Below are 17,952 nucleotides of genomic sequence, written 5' to 3' on the forward strand. Positions count from 1 at the left end.
CAGCCAAGAATTATCCAGCCCAAAATGTCAGTGACGCTGAGGCTGGGAAGCTCTGTGTTGGCTCAGGTGTTTCATAGCTGACTCTGAGATGCTTCTGGAGGAGCAAAGCCACAGCCAACGGTTGCCTCTCCCTTTCACAGGACTTACCCGGAATTCCTCTTTGATCTGGCTGGAGTTAGTCTGCGGATCCAGTTTGTTCATGTCGTAATACAGAGACCTGACTTGGGAAGCGGGGACCGAGGTGTCTCCACAAAGACAGGCTTCCAGGATGGCATCATGGATAAACACGTACTGCTCCTAAAGAAGCAAAAGGGACTAGTTAGAAACCAGGGTGGGTTGGGAGAACTAGAGAAGAATGGAAGACAGCCAGCCCCCCTGTCTGCAGGGACAGCGGTCCATCGTGGACGATCCATTCCAGCCACAGCGAAACCAGGTGTAAGGACCTCACCGCTGGGACGTGGGGTCCCGCTACCAGAGTAGTGCAGATGCCCACGTGGGATGGCTGGCGTGTATGCTGACTGCCACGTGTGCAGCGCAACAGGAGGAAGAGACACATGGGCTCAATGCAGAAGCATGAAACAGATTGATTAAAACCACTCAGACACTGATAAATCCCAGAGCAAGCACTGTCATGCTGCACCGGCTGGGGCTTAACCACCTCTGTAATTCTGATCCCACGGGTTTGAGACTCAGTATTTCAGGCGAGGAAAGGAGCAGAACCTTATCTGTCCAAAATGGAAAGAGGAATTTGCTAACCAAATCAACAGTGTGAAGGATGTCCAGAGAAACTGGGCATCACTATGAAAATAAATAGTTTCCAGCACTTAGAACTACTTATTTTGAAACATTAATGTGATAATGACAAAAGTCCTTAGGTGTCCGGAGCAGAGCTCTTGTACGTATGCACCAGTCCACAGTATACACAAGGGCCCTCTCATTCTGAATTGGCAGGGACTTTCCCTACAATTAATCAGTAGAGTTTCACCATATTTATTATTGATCTTTAATTACAGGAGATGCAAAAAGAGTCTCATTACTTTTTATTTTAATTTCTATAAATTACTAGGATGCTTGATTCTCAAAAACAGACCAGTCCTATTAAACACCTCAGGAACAGAGAGCCACGTGGGAAAGGGGACGTGGCAACATTTGATCAGCTGTAAAATACACTAAAGAATACATTATTATCATTATCTTCAAAGCAAAGAATCTCTATTACAAAGAAAAAAGATGACAAGAGCCTTTAGAGTTCCTGTTATTTTTTATTTAGGTTAATTGAAAATGGAATTAGGTTCCTGTAAACTTGAAACCAGTGGCTTTTGTAAACTTTAATGTAAAATCTGAATGGAAGGGATTCTTACTTCTTCTTCCTTCTGCCTTATGAATCATTTTTTTCCAGGTGGTGGGTGTAATGCCTCCTTAAATCAAGCAGATATTAAGTAAAAATATGAATTTCCTCAGGGCAGGATGTAATTCTTTTTCTCAAACATTTAAATTCCTGACACACCGTGAATTCTAATTTATAGAAGTACTAGGCGGTACGGAGTACTTCCACAATGTGTGCAAATTCCCAAGATGCCAAGCCACTGGGCAGAATTTTTAGGGATAGGAGAAGAAAAAAGTGTACAGAGATTACCCTTAAGCCACTTGGCAAATGCCTGGCTATTCTCAGGAGTCATCTTGCTGTGGTTACTAGCTAGTTTAAAAGACATAATAAAAAAAAATAGTACTGAATCCCTCAAAGCTTAATGTAGAGCTTCTACTGGGGCCATTGATGCAGAAGCATGGTCATATTTAGGCTCACTGCAGATTGTTACCTGGGAGACTCCTGGCCTTTTCTGTTAATGAAAGGAGAGAGGGAGGGAAGAAGAGGGAAAGAGATTGCCAGGTGTATCCCTTTTTCTTCTGAGGAGTTTTGAAGATAGAATTGTCAGTGTTTCTTCCCCCCTTGGCTCTGGGAGGTGGGGTGCAGGGGGCCCAGGGATGAAGCCCAAGTACCTCTGTCTGCACCATGTTCACTCTCCGCGACCGCAGCTCCCGCACGCAGTTATAGATGTCAACCACGCCTTCCCTTTCTGCCATGTCCAACATGATATCGATCACGATGAAGCAGCCAGTCCTCCCTGCACCCGCACTGAGGGAAAAGAGGGGTCTGTCAGTGGAGAAAGGAGGACCCCTGTGCTTCTCCCTCTTTGACCTGTTTACTATGGTGAAAGTCATCTAAATGAAATAACCATTTTGAAGTATACAGTCCAGTGGCATTTAGCACCTTCATGAGGTTGTCCAACCATACATCTATCAAATTCCAAACCATTGCCATCACCCCCAAAGGAGCCCCTTTATCTTCTGCCCACTGTACTTCCTTTGAGAGGCTCCAGGCACTCTGCTTACCTGCAGTGTACCACCAATGGGCCTGCATTGGGCGGGCTCTTGGATTTGACCTGCCGGACGAACCCCAGCAGCCCTGTGGCATGATAGGGGACCCCGTGATCCGGCCAGCCGGTGAAGTGAAACTGTCTGATCTCTCGGATCTCATGAACACCTCTCTGCCATCAGTCGGTCAGCACAGCAAGGAGGAAAGAGAACAAACGAAAATAAATGATGAGCAACCAGGAGAGCGTCAAGTATCCCTAAGCAGTCAGTCAGTAAGCCTAGGGCTAGGAAGCTATGCATTGCTGGGAGGAAGGTCATTCTTAGATTTAAAAAACACTTGGGAAGCCTTATTCCAGGTAGGAAGATATTCGTGAGGGTGAAAGGGAGGTGACGTTGGGGGAAAATGTCCATTTATAGGTGCAATTGCAGCAAATGGATGCACTCTGATTTCCTTGAAATTCCCTCCAAAGTAGGCTCTATCAACAGTGTGTGTCACTTAGATCCCATGGTGTGAAGTGCAAGTCCACAGAGAGAGAGGCACAGAACAGGGACCTGATGGACTTCAAGGGTATTTGTGGCCTCAAGACCAGCGACTGAAATGCAGGAGCCTTCTTTAGCTCTTCTGGGTTCTGGTACCTTCTTGCACACACTGTGGATGCACAGAGAATGTCACTGGAAAAGTGAATGGGGACCAGTGTCCAACTAGATAGGCCAGAGAACTCATGTTCATGTGCATCTCAGGTTTGTTAGGTTTATCCTTCTATCTATCTATCTATCTATCTATCTATCTATCTATCTATCTATCATCTTTTAGAGATTCTATTTATTTATTCATGAGAGATCCACAGACAGAAGGAGAGACAGAGGGAGAAGCAGGCTCTCACAGGGAGCCTGACGTGGGACTCGATCCCTGGACCCAGGATCATGCCTCAAGCCAAAGGCAGAGGCTCAACCGCTGAGCCACCCAGGCATCGCATAGGTTTCTCTTTCTAATTTGGGTAAACATTTAATCCACTCATCCAATCACCAACAATCTGAGTGAATGCGATGCTTCAGGCATGACTCCAGATGCTGGGGTCACAGAGCTATGGAGACAGGGTTTCCTGTCTCCATGTGGCCATCACAGCTGGCTTGTGACAGACAGGCAGGGCAGCAAATGTATACCATGGAAATCAAGAGGCATTTTTGCTGGAATTCTATGTTAGATCAGTAAATTGAAGAAGGAGGGTTACGTCCCAGTGAAGTAAAGTGAAGACAGAAGGAAAAAGACTTGCAGAGTTTTTTCTTTTTAATTTACTCCTGTTTTGAAAATAATAAAGTTGATTTATATCCATCAGTTTTTTTCTTTCAAACTATCAACCTAGATATTAAGGATGTGTTGCAAAACAGAAATCTGTTTTGAAAAAAAAAACAAAAAAACAAAAAACACATGACTTCCAGAATAAGGCTAGATGGTAGATCTGTGATCAAGTTTGACTTCTCTTTTCCCTTATTTGATGAGCACTTACTGAATACCATCTCTGTGTTGGGCTCTGAATTTGGTTTTACTGTTATCTTAACATTAAATACCCATTACCGTGCTCACTATCACATTGGTCATTGTTTGCATACACTTAGCAAGCAAGTATATTCTTAGGAAGCAAGTAATTCTTCTTCCTAAGTAATTCTTAGGAAGAAATTCAGATTTTTTTTTGTTTTTTAGAAATTTGGAATTTTTAATGTGCTTGGAAAAACTAGAAGAGGCAAACAATTACAGATTTTAAGATAAGACTTGTATGCGGCCAAGGTGTTAATATGCCTTAGTTTAATAACCCACAAATGCTGAAGCTTTATTTCTCCTTGAAAATCATACTATTCTTTAATGGAGTTTAAGCACTAAGGAATTAAATCATTCAGGGATTCAGAAATGCAAATCCATACCATCATCTACTAAATATGCTCTGTGACTCCAGAGTAATACTACTGGGTGGTTAGGAGCCCTCATCTCTTATCACTGAAACCATGGTAACATTTTGGCCAATCCCAAAATCTCCACCAGAAGACAAACGGTTGAGCCTGTATCACCTTCTAAAGCTCTGGAGAGCCCCTCTGAGCTTTACATGTGACACCTGAGCAGGGGTAGTTCCATGAAGTGGGAAAGCCTCTAATAAATATTTATTTATTCCAAAGAGGACAAAGGGCATTTGTTTCTCCCATATACTGTTTTTGTTTGTTTGTTTGTTCTAAATTTTTTATTTTTTGAGATCTTTACTTCCTAGCTTTGGTAGATTGCAGCCCCAGCATCCTCCAAGTTCAGAACCCCAGCCACCAGGAGAAGGGCCCCGAACTGAGCTCTTAAGACTCATTTTCTGAGCAAGGTAAATGTCAGTTTCTGGCATGCAGAGACCGTTTTCCTAAAATAAGCCTCTACCCTCTAATATGTTCACTATTGACAAGATCAGCAAAGGCAACTGCTTCTGAGCCAACTCTTATTCTTGTTTGTGGATGTGGCAATTTCTCCTTTTGCTGTTTTGTAATATATTTTGGTGAAAAGATCATCAATGTGATCGCTGATTGCAGCTCAGATATCCCAACTTGATATCAATTATATTTTTTGTTTACTTTTCATTGTAACAAGTATTAATGATACATAAAAAAGTGACATTTACTTCATTTGCCAAGTAAATACAATAGGAAGGAAGAACCCAAGACGTCATAGTGCCTCACTCAAAGTGGGTGCTTAATAAATAAGTCTCGTGGAATGAATCAGTCACCAACTACCCTTTCTGCCCTTAAGCGTGCAGGATCATATTTCCAGTGCCATCTCTGAGGCACCTCCTGAGTAGAGAGATTTTGGTGGCCAACGTCAACTTCCTTTCTGGCAGGACAGTGAGCGAGAGATTCACCAGGCTCCCTCGATTCATGGAGACTTCTGAGCTGTTTTCTTCCTGACACGATGACAATTTTATTATTTAAAATCTATTTAGCTTTGAGTCATCAGCTGCAGGAGAAAGGAAATATGACAATCCCATGCAAAACAAGAACTCAGCAGTTTCAAATTGCAATGTGTCTTCTTGTCTGCTTGTTTGGGGGGTAGAGCCCAAATCCATCTTTCACCTTGAGTCCCTTGGTGCAACATACTCTCAAAATAGAACCTGAATTGCAGGCCTCGCAAAGAATATACTTGACTGTTTTTCTCTTTTTTTTTTTTTTCCTTTCTCTTCTAAGGAGAAAGTTTAAAATCTACAAGAAGTGATCCACAGAAGTACTAATGATTTGTTTGCCTTAAAGATTTCAATTGCCCAGTTAGGAAATCACTAACATGTCATTTTGATTTCCGCCAAATCCTTAATAGCCTCCTTACTCCCTTCCTTCCACCAACTTTTGCTGGTTGTCTGAGGACTAAAATAACTGGATATTTCAGAAACATTTCTGTGCAGCTGGGAATGTAGGAGAGCACAATAAGAGGTTAAAAAAAGAGCAAAGAAACAAACAAACCCTTCCTCTAGCAACAGAGATGCATTTTCAGCTTATTAGAGAGCTGACTATTGTTCAAAGAACTCCATGTTTAAGTGATGGCTTCGGATGATTTTTTTTTTTTAAGAAAAAAATATTGAGGGTCTTTTATCACTATCTGTTTTAATGCAGTTATTCATGAGCGCTCTTGCCAAGAGCCATACAAAAATCCTCCACATTTTTTTTTCCAATCCTGCCTAAGAAAAAGAAGAAGAAAAAAAAACAGACATCAAAGTGTGAGGTTCAGAACTTGAAGAATTGAGTCAACCAGAACTCCACATTCTTTGAAGTCTCCAAGCCTCCTGCCTACTTATTAAAAAAGACAGGCTAAGGAAAAAAAAATGCTAAATAGTATGAGAAACAGATTAAAATAAAGTCTTTTCAGCCTTGTGATTCTATGACAAATATGGATTTGAAAACCGGGATATGTAGTTGAAAACATCAGGGTAAATTAGCCAAAACACAGATGCTGCCATTTCCTTGATTTTCCCAAACCGGTCTTGTTAATCCAAAAAGTGCATTTAGATGCGATGAAAATTAGAGAGGAAGGTCAGGAGCCAACGGCCCAGCAGTGCACTTATCACCCAGGTCCTCCAAGGCAACCTGCTGCTATTGAATGAGCGTAGGCTTTTACTGCACCAATTTGTGACAAAATTGTTAGGCCCAGGGCAGGGCACAGTTATGGGGAATCGTCTCTTGATGGAAAAGGCTGTGGACCTCTGAGACAAAACTGTGTGTCCCCTTCATCAAAGGCAAGATGAGGATCAGAAGGCAGAGTGTTTCTCAGTCACATCACTTCCACTCTCCCCACAGCCTACCTGTGCCACTTCTCTGGATGGGCTGCAGTTTGCTTCACCTCCGGCCCCTCCCTATGTCAGCAGAAAGAGGGGGAATAAGGAAATTCCCTGTTATGCCCTACAGTGTGCTTCCCAGAGAAGAGGCCCCATCCATGCACATGGGATGAGGCAAAGTAGAGCCACAGCACAGCATTCATGACCCAACACCAGCAAGTACAAAGGCTGAAACCAGTATGAGAATGAGTATGAATGAAGGGACTAGTGCATGCAAGAGTGTCCTGTATCTGCCTATGTTTCCAGGTAGGTCACTTCCACCTGGAAAAATACACCAGTCCACATGGAGCCATAGGCCTGAAAAGCCTCAAGGAAGTAGGGCCTGGGTCTCAGCACTGACACTAACTCACTACTAGGAAACCCATATGGCCGGACAATATGAAGGACATTTATCGAAGTGTGAACAGAAAAAGAGAGATGGGCCGAACAATATCAACTAGGTTAAACAGAAAAGGGTAATAGATCCGCATTATCTTTTGATTTAGTAGCATAATATAGATTCTTATGAAATGGGAATGATTTGCTTTGAAGATGGAACCAAACCATTATAGAATCGGAGGCAGGATGCAATCTTGACACATCACTAGGCAAAGCCTCCCTGCATTCAGGTGTGACCACATATAAATTATCCAAAGGAAGTTAATGAGGCTGCTACCACTAACATCTGATCATAACTTTTCAAAGTGGTGTGAAAACTTACCTTTTCAACAGCAAATGTTCTTATCACATATTCTGCTAGTAGTTCTGTTTCTATTAGGGTAACTTTAATGTCTTTATATATCTCTGTGTCATCTGGCCAGTACTTGCAGCATTTGACCTTTAGAAAACACAAAGGAAATGAAGGGTTTAGAGGGGATTTTTTTTTTCTTTTTTTGTTTTCTCTTTTGGAACTACCCAAATGATGGGTCACAGTGCGATTTACAGGATAAAATTTGCACACAAAAACAGAAATTTAGCTCTACACTTCAGAATGAGGTTTATTTATTTTTTAGATCACCTGTGTTTCTTTTCTCACCCTCAGAAGAAAACAAAATTTGAATTATAAGGGTAGGAAAGCCTAAGAAAATTGTCTAAAGTTCACAAGTTGTATTTAAATAGCAAACATCCCAGTTACCATGACCATTCACTTCCTGTTTATTTCTATTCAGGGAAGGGCTTGGAAAAATAAACGATAAAAGGTAGTTTACAACATTTTAGCTCCTCTGAATTTAAAATTCCTTCTAGGTCAGAAGTTGCCTAAACAATTTTGAGATTTTTTTCTGGCGAGGGAGATTTTTTTCTGGTGAGGGAAGTCACTATGCGGTTTTCCCAAGTTAAAATTACACATTCATTTTAATCTAAGTAAATTCTACATACAAAACTTGGTAAAATATGAGCAGTAGTCTTTCCACATTGCCAGAAGCCTCTAATCTAAAGATTTTTCAGGTGGAAGAAATTTGTTAACTTGGCCCCCTTCTAGCGAATTGATTTTTTGTCCTGTAGCTCTTCCAGACCTCAGTGAATGCCTGGAAGGAGGGAAGAGCAGGAGGGAGGCTGGGACCCCCCCCCAGGTGGCTGATAGGGGTGGGGGTGGGGTGCTCTCTCCTTAGCATCTGTGATGTAGGAACGAATTAAAGGCAGATGGGGCTGGGCAGGGAAAGGTAAGGGAAAGGCCCCAGAGCCAGGCTCCTACCCATCCCCAGGAAACAGAGATAAGACAGTAAAAACAGGAAAATCAAACCTGGCTCCCTAGCTCCAATTGTTAGGGAGTCTCCCCCTTTAATGGCTACTAAGTAATCACAGAAACCACAGATGTAGGAAATGTTAGGGAAGAGATAGTAACCTGAGAGAAGGGAATATCTTGGTTGGGCTCATGTTATTTATTAAAAAAAAAAAAAATCTTGTTTGTTGCTATGACAGTTACAAGTTCATGTTTGTTGTAAATATCCACCCTGATATTGACAAGAAATGGAGACCCTAAAGGCCCTCAGTGGCAACCCTGTGGGGACCCCCTCACTCCTGGGTGCTGCCTCTGTGTCTCTGCTTAATGCACCTCTATTGTTTGCTCTCTGTTGTCTCTGAGATTCATTCTTCGGCTTCAGCAGACAAGAACCAAGCTCTCCCACATCATCTGCTCTTCTGTCCTGAAGTCCTGACAGCTTTATCCACTCCTGTTGCTCTTCCTCTGTGGATGACTGCTCTACCTCCAGCTCTGTTTCTCCAAGTGCTGAATTTAATTTCTGACTTGTTTTGTGGGCATTTTCTGTGGAAATCTTTCCAAAGACGAAGTACAAAGCCAGTACGTCTAAAACCGAATCCTTGGTCCCTCATCCCCCCACCCCCTGTCTGACTCCCAAGGTCAATGACACCATGATTTCTGCAGTTACCCAGGCACAAAATCTGCTGATTCCTTCTACAAAACCAACTGCCAAGTCTTAAGACTTGGAAATAAGAGTATAAGAGTTAAATAAGAGTATTTTCGAGTTATCTCTCAAATAACATTCTCCAACTTGTTTTTCTCTGTCAGAATATTAGTTCAGGTTCTGGTACTTCCTGCATGGGCATTCTCCCCATACCACCCAAGAACCCTTCCAAAGTGTAATCCCAGGGGCATTCACTTGCCCTGCTTAAGAAGCTTCTATTTCCAACTACAACCCATGAAATTAAAGAGAAATTAAATTTGGCTCAGCATGTAAGGACTTTTTATTTACTTGGCCACAACTAACATTCTCTGCTATATCTTTTACTACTGTCCTTTTTATCCACATATATTTTATGTTCAAAGATAAGTGGCTCACTCAGATCCAAACTCCTACTCATGCCATTCCTTCTGCTTGGACTGTTCTCTTCCAACTTGTACTTTGTTCCAGCTGAAGATTTTATTCATTCTTCAAAGTACATCTCAAATACCACACCCCTTTCAAAGTCTTTCTTCTATAGATGAGAGCTTTCTCTCACTCTCTCTCTCTCTCTCTCTCTCTCTCCCTGATCCTCTGATAACACATGCCTGTCCTGTTAATAGGATCCCTTCTTACACTGCTTGATTCTGCTTATTACCTGTCAGCATGAAAAGGGTGGTGTATTGCTTTTTTTTAAAAGATTTTATTTATTTATTCATGAGAGACAGAGAGAGAGAGATAGACAGAGACAGAGACACAGGCAGAGGGAGAAGCAGGTTCCTCGCAGGGAGCCCGATGTGGGACTCGATCCCGGGACTCCAGGTTCAAGTCCTGGGCCTGGGTGCTAAACCACTGACCCACCTGGGCTGTCCTGTATTGCTTATTTCTGTAAACCATGCAACATCTGCCAGTGTGTCCCGTACACAACACCTATACATGCAGTAGATCCATACAGGATTGATCTCATGGAGAAAATCATAGGATTGGCGTAGGACGGAAAATTCCAGATTGGGAGAGTGCTGAATTTTATTTCTGACTTGCTTTGTGGGCATTTTCCGTGGAAATCCTTCCAAAGAAATCCTTCTTTTTTATAAAAAGAAGTACGGGCTGAGATGACCTCTTCCAGAATGCCAAACACCTTGGTACACTAATGTTTCCAGTGTGGTACATGGCTGGTCATTATCTCAGCTGCTTCTTCAAGAAACTTTTTGGCAGCTGCTTCGGTATAGTTCTACTTAAGCCTTATTAGTATTACTTGGCAAGATGTAAGCCAGACACATTAGGGTTTGGGGATACAGTGGAACATAAGACAAAGATAGTCCCTGTCCTCATTAAATTTTTAGTCTTTTTTGGGAGTCTTTTTTTTTTTTCCCCTCATAGGAACATTATCTGTGACTTTACAGAGTATAAATATTTTTAAGTATTATGGCTTATATATAATGTTTCAAAGATTTACATTAGCTCTTTGCAGCGTTTAAAATACTCTGTGTGAGAAGGATAATTTCTCTGGTTCCTTTCCTTGGCATAAGGTGAATCTGGGCAGATCATGCATATTTGTGATGATGTCTAACTTGATACTAACCCTAATTTCACTTATAGAATGCCTAATTACTTTCACAATGCTAATTAACAGAGATGCTTAGGTTGTATAGATGCTTAGGTTGTATATACTAGAGTCCCTTCTATATTGGGAGATTTGCCTTTACCTAGAGATTCCAGTTACGCAAGCAGAAGGTAGTGGATAGGTACAATGGGAGTATTTAATGTGTGTTTCTAAAGTTAAACGGTTTTTACTTAAAAAAGGTTTTATTTATTCATGAGAGACACAAAGAGGGATAGAGGTAGAGACACAGGCAGAGGAAGAAGCAGGCCCCATGCAGGGAGCCCGACGTGGGACTCGATCCTGGGACTCCAGGATCACGCCCTGGGCCAAAGGCTGGTGCTCAACTGCTGAGCCACCCAGGCGTCCCTAAAGTTAACCAATTTTCAATAGAATGAATATAGAATTCAAAACCTATGTATTTCTCAGCAAATTACAAGAGACCAGAACACACCCACACCTGCATCCTATGCTATACTGGGTGCATCGTATCTAATAAAGATACCTTATTAGAATGCAATCAGTGTAGGACATATAGCCGGTCACCTTCTATTTTAGACTCCTTACCCTCCCCATCCCAAATTTTCAACAAATATGGGTGCTAGCGGCTTCAACGCCTTGGAGTCAGGGACACCAGAAGTCCTTGCAGTGTATTGAAGGCTTAGCGTTCCGTTTTGGGATCGTTCTCCCAACTCCCTTGGGAGAGCTAGGGTTCCGCGGGCACGGCCACCCATCCCTCCCCCATCCCCTGTGCGCCCCGCCGGCCAGATGCAGCCGGGCGCCCCCACGCGTCGGCGGCAGGAAGCGGGGGCGGGGTCCCGGGTGGGGGGTCGCCGAGCGTCTCTAACTACAGCCCCGCCCCTGCCGACCAGGTGCCACCGCCCTCCCAGGGAAGCGCGTGAGCGGCGAGAGACGCGGGCCGCTCTCGGATCCGGCCGGATGCATCACAGGAGCGGTGATTAGCAGAAAGGAAGCCTTGGGGCTGCTTCCTTCCAGAACGTGTTTATGGGTCGAGCCTTTCCGTGCAGAGGCACCTGGCTGGGCGGCGCAGAAGAGGCGGACGAGCCATTCCGAAGCCCGCCCTCTCCATCTCATCTCCCGGAATATCCTGAAATGGCTTGCCACATCTGTTTTTAGCCTACTAAAAACCTTTCTAAATTGGGTTCCTTTTAGTGTCTTTTTAACTACTTGGACTAGTGTCAAGTTACTATTTCGCTAAAAAAAATAAGAGGAATGCATGCTTTTCTAGAGCCAGACTTCTTCCTGGGGGAAAAACAAGTGGTGCCTGGGGAATCTGGCCCAAGTCACCTGCTGGCCTCTAGGGTCTGCATACAGAGATGTTAAGATCAGTGGTTTGGGGGCACCTGTTAGAGCCCAGGACCTGCAGAACCAGATGCTTCTTTCCTCTGATCGTCTGCCAGGCTTGGCTGCCTTTTGTAGCCTGGCGCTACCTGCACAGCTTCCAGGATAGGCTGTGCCTCCCATGCATCCCAATTACCTAAGGTAACAGTTTCCATCCTGGAAAGCAAGGCTCTGATCAGGCTCATCTAATGACCTGGGTACCTCGGTGATGGTTCCACTGGGCAAGGCTGCCAGCCCATCACCTGGGAGAGCTGCAAGGGGTGCATGAGGAAATCCCTGTCTCCAAGTGTGAGGGAGTCTTTGTTGGCTTCAAAATTCACAAACATGAAACAGCACAGAAAACAATTCCAGGATTTTTAGCAGTCTAAAAAATAAAATTCTTCGAGGTTGGTCATTTTTAACCAGCAGCCCAGAAGATCCCAGGTACAATGAGGTCCCAGGACCCCTAGGGGCTTTCTGCACCTTTGGCCAGCAGCACATTACTATTACCATCCAGGCCTCTTGACTTCTCTTGAGCAGGTTCTCAAACTTCAGCAGGCCTCAGAATCCCCTGGAGGGCTTGTTAAAACAAGCAAGTCTCCACCCCAGTTTCTGATCCAGTGTGGGGCCCCAGAATTTGCATTTCAGACAAACTTCCAGGTGATGCTGCTGGCCTGTGGACCACACACTGAATAGCAAGGATTAGACAACATGAGTTGACTGCAGAGGCTGGCTGTCTCATTAAGGTCGATGTGAGGATGTGAGTCAGGCAAGGCACTCAAGTTTGCTCAACTTTTGACTTTCATCTGCAGGGAGGGGCTGATTTTAGTTCCTCTGTCAGAAGTTCTAAGATTATAGTGAGGGGCTGCCAAATTTGCCTGCATATTTGAATCACTCAGGAGGGTGGCTATTAAATTCCCAAGCCCAGGCCACGCTCTGTGCCAATCAGATCATTATTTCTGGGGGTGAGGCAGAGGCATTACTATTCCTTTATATTATAGCTCCCCGGGGTGACTCCGAAGTGCAGAGAAGTCTGGGAACCACCGCACTAAGCACTACAATGTAATTAAAACATTTGCTCCAGTGATGTTTCATCAAAAAGGGGAATATCAAAGGGATATTCCTCTTCTCTTTGTATTATTAAGTGCTGATTTTGTGATCTGGACTCCAGGTGACCGCAGGAGTTCAGAGAGCCAGAAGTCCACGAAGGTTCTAGAGAGGGGAAAGGGAGGGATTGTCGGGAGAAGGAAGAAGGAAAAGCTTTGACATATGTGCCTGGTTTCTAAATGGAAAAGAAACAAATAGAAACTCCAGTGCTTCCTCCACTCTTCCCTCCTGCAAAAGGTATGCTGGGGATCCGGCAGACTTGGGAGCAGTCCACTCTTCCACTAGGGTGGCTTGGTGAACTCTCAACAGAGTTTAGGAAATGGTGTCCATGATTCGCAGGGAGGAGATTGCTATTCACCAGAGCTGGCAGGGAATCCCAGAGATAGTCAGGTTCCAAACACTCATTTTCAAGATCATTACAACTGTCACACAGAAGGCTTTTGTACTTGGATTTCAGCACTTGGATTTCGCTGTGTTCTCCCGACTGTGGCTGCACATAGTGGCTCAGGGACGGCGAGTGGTTGGCTGGAGAGAAAGAGCCGGCGTGGGCCAGGGCCTGCCTCGGTTCTGTCCTCTTCGTTCCTTCCATTGCTTGTGTCCTAAAATGAAGAAACGGAATAAAGGGAGGCGCAGGGAGGGCAAGTGACTTGCTGTGGGTAATGAGCTGGATGGGGGTGAGGGAGAGGCTAGAGACTGGAGTGTGGGCCCTGGGCCCAAGGCTCTCTGGGAGGAGGAAACTCAAGATGGATTATACTTCCTTCAGTCTTGCCAGGTCTGAGTTCAGGAACTGATACCAGCTGGGAAGCCTTGCAATGGTTTTATCTCCCTTGCCTTTTGAGGAGCAAGAGAGGGCATGACGGGCGCTGGGGGCCAGCGAGAGCAACAGAAGCACACTCTTGAAACCATTGCTTATTTTTATCTGGGATCATGAATTGCTACTTTTCTTCTGGTGTCTTCTATCACCAACTCTAGCAGCTGCCAGGAAGGTGCCTGGGGCAGAACGTGAAGGTCTGTTTCTGTGCACTGTGCATGGGTCCCAGGACTCATTTTATTAAGAAACTCATAATTAAGAAGGCTTAAGGAATTGAATGTTAGTTCTTAAACTGGGGGTACCATAGTGTGATCTAATAAACATGATTGTAAAGGGGTAAAAGGGAGGAAAAGGAAAAAGTAACTGTAAAAAGTTTGATTCGTCAAGAAGTTTTCTTTTTTTAAAAATTTATTTTTTATTGGTGTTCAATTTGCCAACATCTAGAATAACACCCGGTGCTCATCCCATCAAGTGCCCCCCTCAGTGCCCATCACCCAGTCACCCCCACCCCCTGCCCACCTCCCTTTCTATGACCTCTTGTTCATTTCCCAGAGTTAGGAGTCTCTCATGTTCTGTCTCCCTTTCTAATATTTCCCACTCATTTTTTCTCCTTTCCCCTTTATTCCCATTCACTACTTTTTATATTCCCCAAATGAATGAGACCATATGTTTGTCCTTCTCTGATTGACTTATTTCACTCAGCATAATACCCTCCAGTTCCATCCACGTCGAAACAAATGGTGGGTATTTGTCGTTTCTAATGGCTGAGTAATATTCCATTGTATACATAAACCACATCTTCTTTATCCATTCATCTTTCGATGGACACCGAGGCTCCTTCTACAGTTTAGCTATTATGGACATTGCTGCTAGAAACATCGGGGTGCAGGTGTCCCGGCGTTTCATTGCATCTGTATCTTTGGGGTAAATCCCCAGCAGGGCAATTGCTGGGTTGTAGAGCAGGTCTATTTTTAACTCTTTGAGGAACCTCCACACAATTTTCCAGAGTGGCTGCACCAGTTCACATTCCCACCAACAGTGCAAGAGGGTTCCCTTTTCTCCACATCCTCTCCCACATTTGTTGTTTCCTGTGTCGTTAATTTTCCCCATTCTCACTGGTGTGAGGTGGTATCTCATTGTGGTTTTGATTTGTATTTCCCTGATGGCAAGTGATGCGGAGCATTTTCTCATGTGCGTGTTGGCCATGTCTATGTCTTCCTCTGTGAGATTCCTGTTCATGTTTTTTGCCCATTTCATGATTGGATTGTTTGTTTCTTTGCTGTTGAGTTTAATAAGTTCTTTATAGATCTTGGACACTAGCCCTTTATCTGATAGGTCATTTGCAAATATCTTCTCCCATTCTGTAGGTTGTCTTTGAGTTTTGTTGACTCTTTCACTGTGCAAAAGCTTCTTATCTTGATGAAGTCCCAATAGTTCATTTTTTGCTTTTCTCTTGCCTTCATGGATGTATCTTGTAAGAAGTTACTGTGGCCAACTTCAAAAAGGGTGTTGCCTGTGTTCTCCTCTAGGATTTTGATGGAATCTTGTCTCACATTTAGATCTTTCATCTATTTTGAGTTTATCTTTGTGTATGGTGCAAGAGAGTGGTCTAGTTTCATTCTTCTGCATGTGGATGTCCAATTTTCCCAGCACCATTTATTGAAGAGACTGTCTTTCTTCCAGTGGATAGTCTTTCCTCCTTTGTCGAATATTAGTTGACTATAAAGTTGAGGGTCCACTTCTGGATTCTCTATTCTGTTCCATTGATCTATGTGTCTGTTTCTGTGCCAGTACCACACTGTCTTGATGACCACAGCTTTGTAGTACAACCTGAAATCTGGCATTCTGATGCCCCCAGATATGCTTTTCTTTTTTAAAATTCCCCTGGCTATTTGGGGTCCTTTCTGATTCCACACAAATCTTAAGATGATTTGTTCCAACTCTCTGAAGAAAGTCCATGGTATTTTGATAGGGATTGCATTAAACGTGTAAATTGCCCTGGGTAACATTGACATTTTCACAATATTAATTCTTCCAATCCATGAGCATGGAATATTTTTCCATCTCTTTGTGTCTTCCTCAATTTCTTTCAGAAGTGTTCTATAGTTTTTAGGGTATAGATCCTTTACCTCTTTGGTGAGGTTTATTCCTAAGTATCTTATGCTTTTGGGTGCCATTGTAAATGGGATTGACTCCTTAATTTCTCTTTCTTCAGTCTCATTGTTAGTGTATAGAAATGCCACTGACTTCTGGGCTTTGATTTTGTATCCTGCCACACTGCCAAATTGCTGTATGAGTTCTAGCAATCTTGGGGTGGAGTCTTTTGGTATCATGTCATCTGTGAAGAGGGAGAGTTTGACTTCTTTGCCCATTTGAATGCCTTTTATTTCTTTTTGTTGTCTGATTGCTGAGGCTAGGACTTCTAGTACTATGTTGAATAGCGGTGGTGAGAGTAGACATCCCTGTCTTGTTCCTGATCTTAGGGGAAAGGCTCCCAGTGCTTCCCCATTGAGAATGATATTTGCAGTGGGCTTTTCGTAGATGGTTTTTAAGATGCTGAGGAATGTTCCCTCTATCCCTACACTCTGAAGAGTTTTGATCAGGAATGGATGCTGTATTTTGTCAAATGCTTTCTGTGCATCTATTGAGAGGATCATATGGTTCTTGTTTTTTCTCTTGTTGATATGATGAATTACATTGATTGTTTTATGAGTGTTGAACCAGCCTTGCATCCCGGGGATAAATCCCACTTGGTCATGGTGAATAATCTTCTTAATGTATTGTTGGATCCTATTGGCTAGTATCTTGTTGAGAATTTTTGCATCCATGTTCATCAGGGATATTGTTCTATAATTCTCCTTTTTGGTGGGGTCTTTGTCTGGTTTTGGAATTAAGGTGATTGTCAAGAGGTTTTCAACAGACTTTTTTTTTCACAAGAGCCATCCAAAGAGAGAGTGACCCCAGTTCTATTAATAGCTGTGTGCGGGGTTAGCCCAGTATAGCTTCGATAGAGATCTAGGGTAGCAAGTGCTAGAACACTGCTAGAAGCACAGTTACCAAAAAGAGCCCCAGCCAAGAGCAGTTGCCAGCCAACTTTCCAAGAGAACAGACTTATTATAAGCAAAAAAAATGTTTACAGTGCTCATAGCAATAAAAAATTCATTCATTTAAATGCCCTGAAAATATAGGCTGCTTAGGTCTGTGTGATGATGTCATATGGACAAGCATTTGCTTTCTTCCTTGCTAGCTTGTGGTGTTGCAGCCAGTGACTTATACCCTGAGCCTCAGTTTACTCCTGCCATCTTCTGCAATAATAGCACTGATTTTATAGGAAGGTTGGGAAGAGTATCTGACATAATATATATCAAGGCTTTGCATAAGTACTTGGCTTCTAAGAGGTTTCATAGTTCCTAGTTCCAGACCTGTTTTCTTTGGCCCTAGGGTCTCCTTCTGACAACATTCTTGAAAACCATTTGAAACTGGCGCTAATCCGGAACTTCTGGAGGTCTGGATAGTTTGAAGTTGGGAAAAGTGGCTGGAGGAAATCCCCCTTTCTCATCTTCAAGCTTCTATTGAACATCCCCTTGCGCACCACCAAAGTTCCTGGGTTTCTATCTAGTTTTCCAACTGCACCCATTAATTAATATTACATATGATACTTGTAATAAGGTACAAGGTCCTGCCCATATACATTATCATTTGTTTTCATCAACTGCAATGAAATGGATGGACTAATAGGGAATTTTAAGAGTACTCTTACAGACTATCTGAGAAATCTGTCTTGTTATTTTTCTCTCCACTTCATGTGGATGAAAAGAATCCTACCCAACTATATCATAAAGCATTAGCTTTTTCAGGGAACACATATGTCCAGACTCTTTGTTTCCACCTTATCCAGTAGATTTGCCTTTGACTTTTAGCCATTTCCCTAAGTTAAGTCCTCCTGCCATGGAAGATCCTCCATCACTGAGGACAATAGGAATGTGTCACGTACTC

The 17,952-nt window shown here is 43.2% G+C and overlaps 1 protein-coding gene across 6 annotated transcripts in view; it reads right to left on the reverse strand.

The window, feature by feature from the left end:
• PTPRM (protein tyrosine phosphatase receptor type M) overlaps positions 1-17,952 on the reverse strand; it is a 773,521-nt gene that overhangs the window by 23,776 nt on the left and 731,793 nt on the right. For 4 of the 6 annotated variants that reach the window (XM_077900009.1, XM_077900007.1, XM_077900012.1 and 1 more), the window contains 5 exons: positions 7,420-7,536; positions 6,687-6,737; positions 2,392-2,546; positions 1,999-2,134; positions 148-297 (listed from right to left, as the gene is read on the reverse strand). In XM_077900009.1, the coding sequence (XP_077756135.1) occupies positions 148-297; positions 1,999-2,134; positions 2,392-2,546; positions 6,687-6,737; positions 7,420-7,536 (609 nt within the window). The remainder of the gene's footprint in view (positions 1-147; positions 298-1,998; positions 2,135-2,391; positions 2,547-6,686; positions 6,738-7,419; positions 7,537-17,952) is intronic. The other 2 variants (XM_077900010.1, XM_077900008.1) reach the window with 1 other exon arrangement.

Source organism: Canis aureus, chromosome 6 (genome assembly GCF_053574225.1).
Source record: "Canis aureus isolate CA01 chromosome 6, VMU_Caureus_v.1.0, whole genome shotgun sequence".
In the NCBI taxonomy this organism is placed as follows: domain Eukaryota; kingdom Metazoa; phylum Chordata; class Mammalia; order Carnivora; family Canidae; genus Canis; species Canis aureus.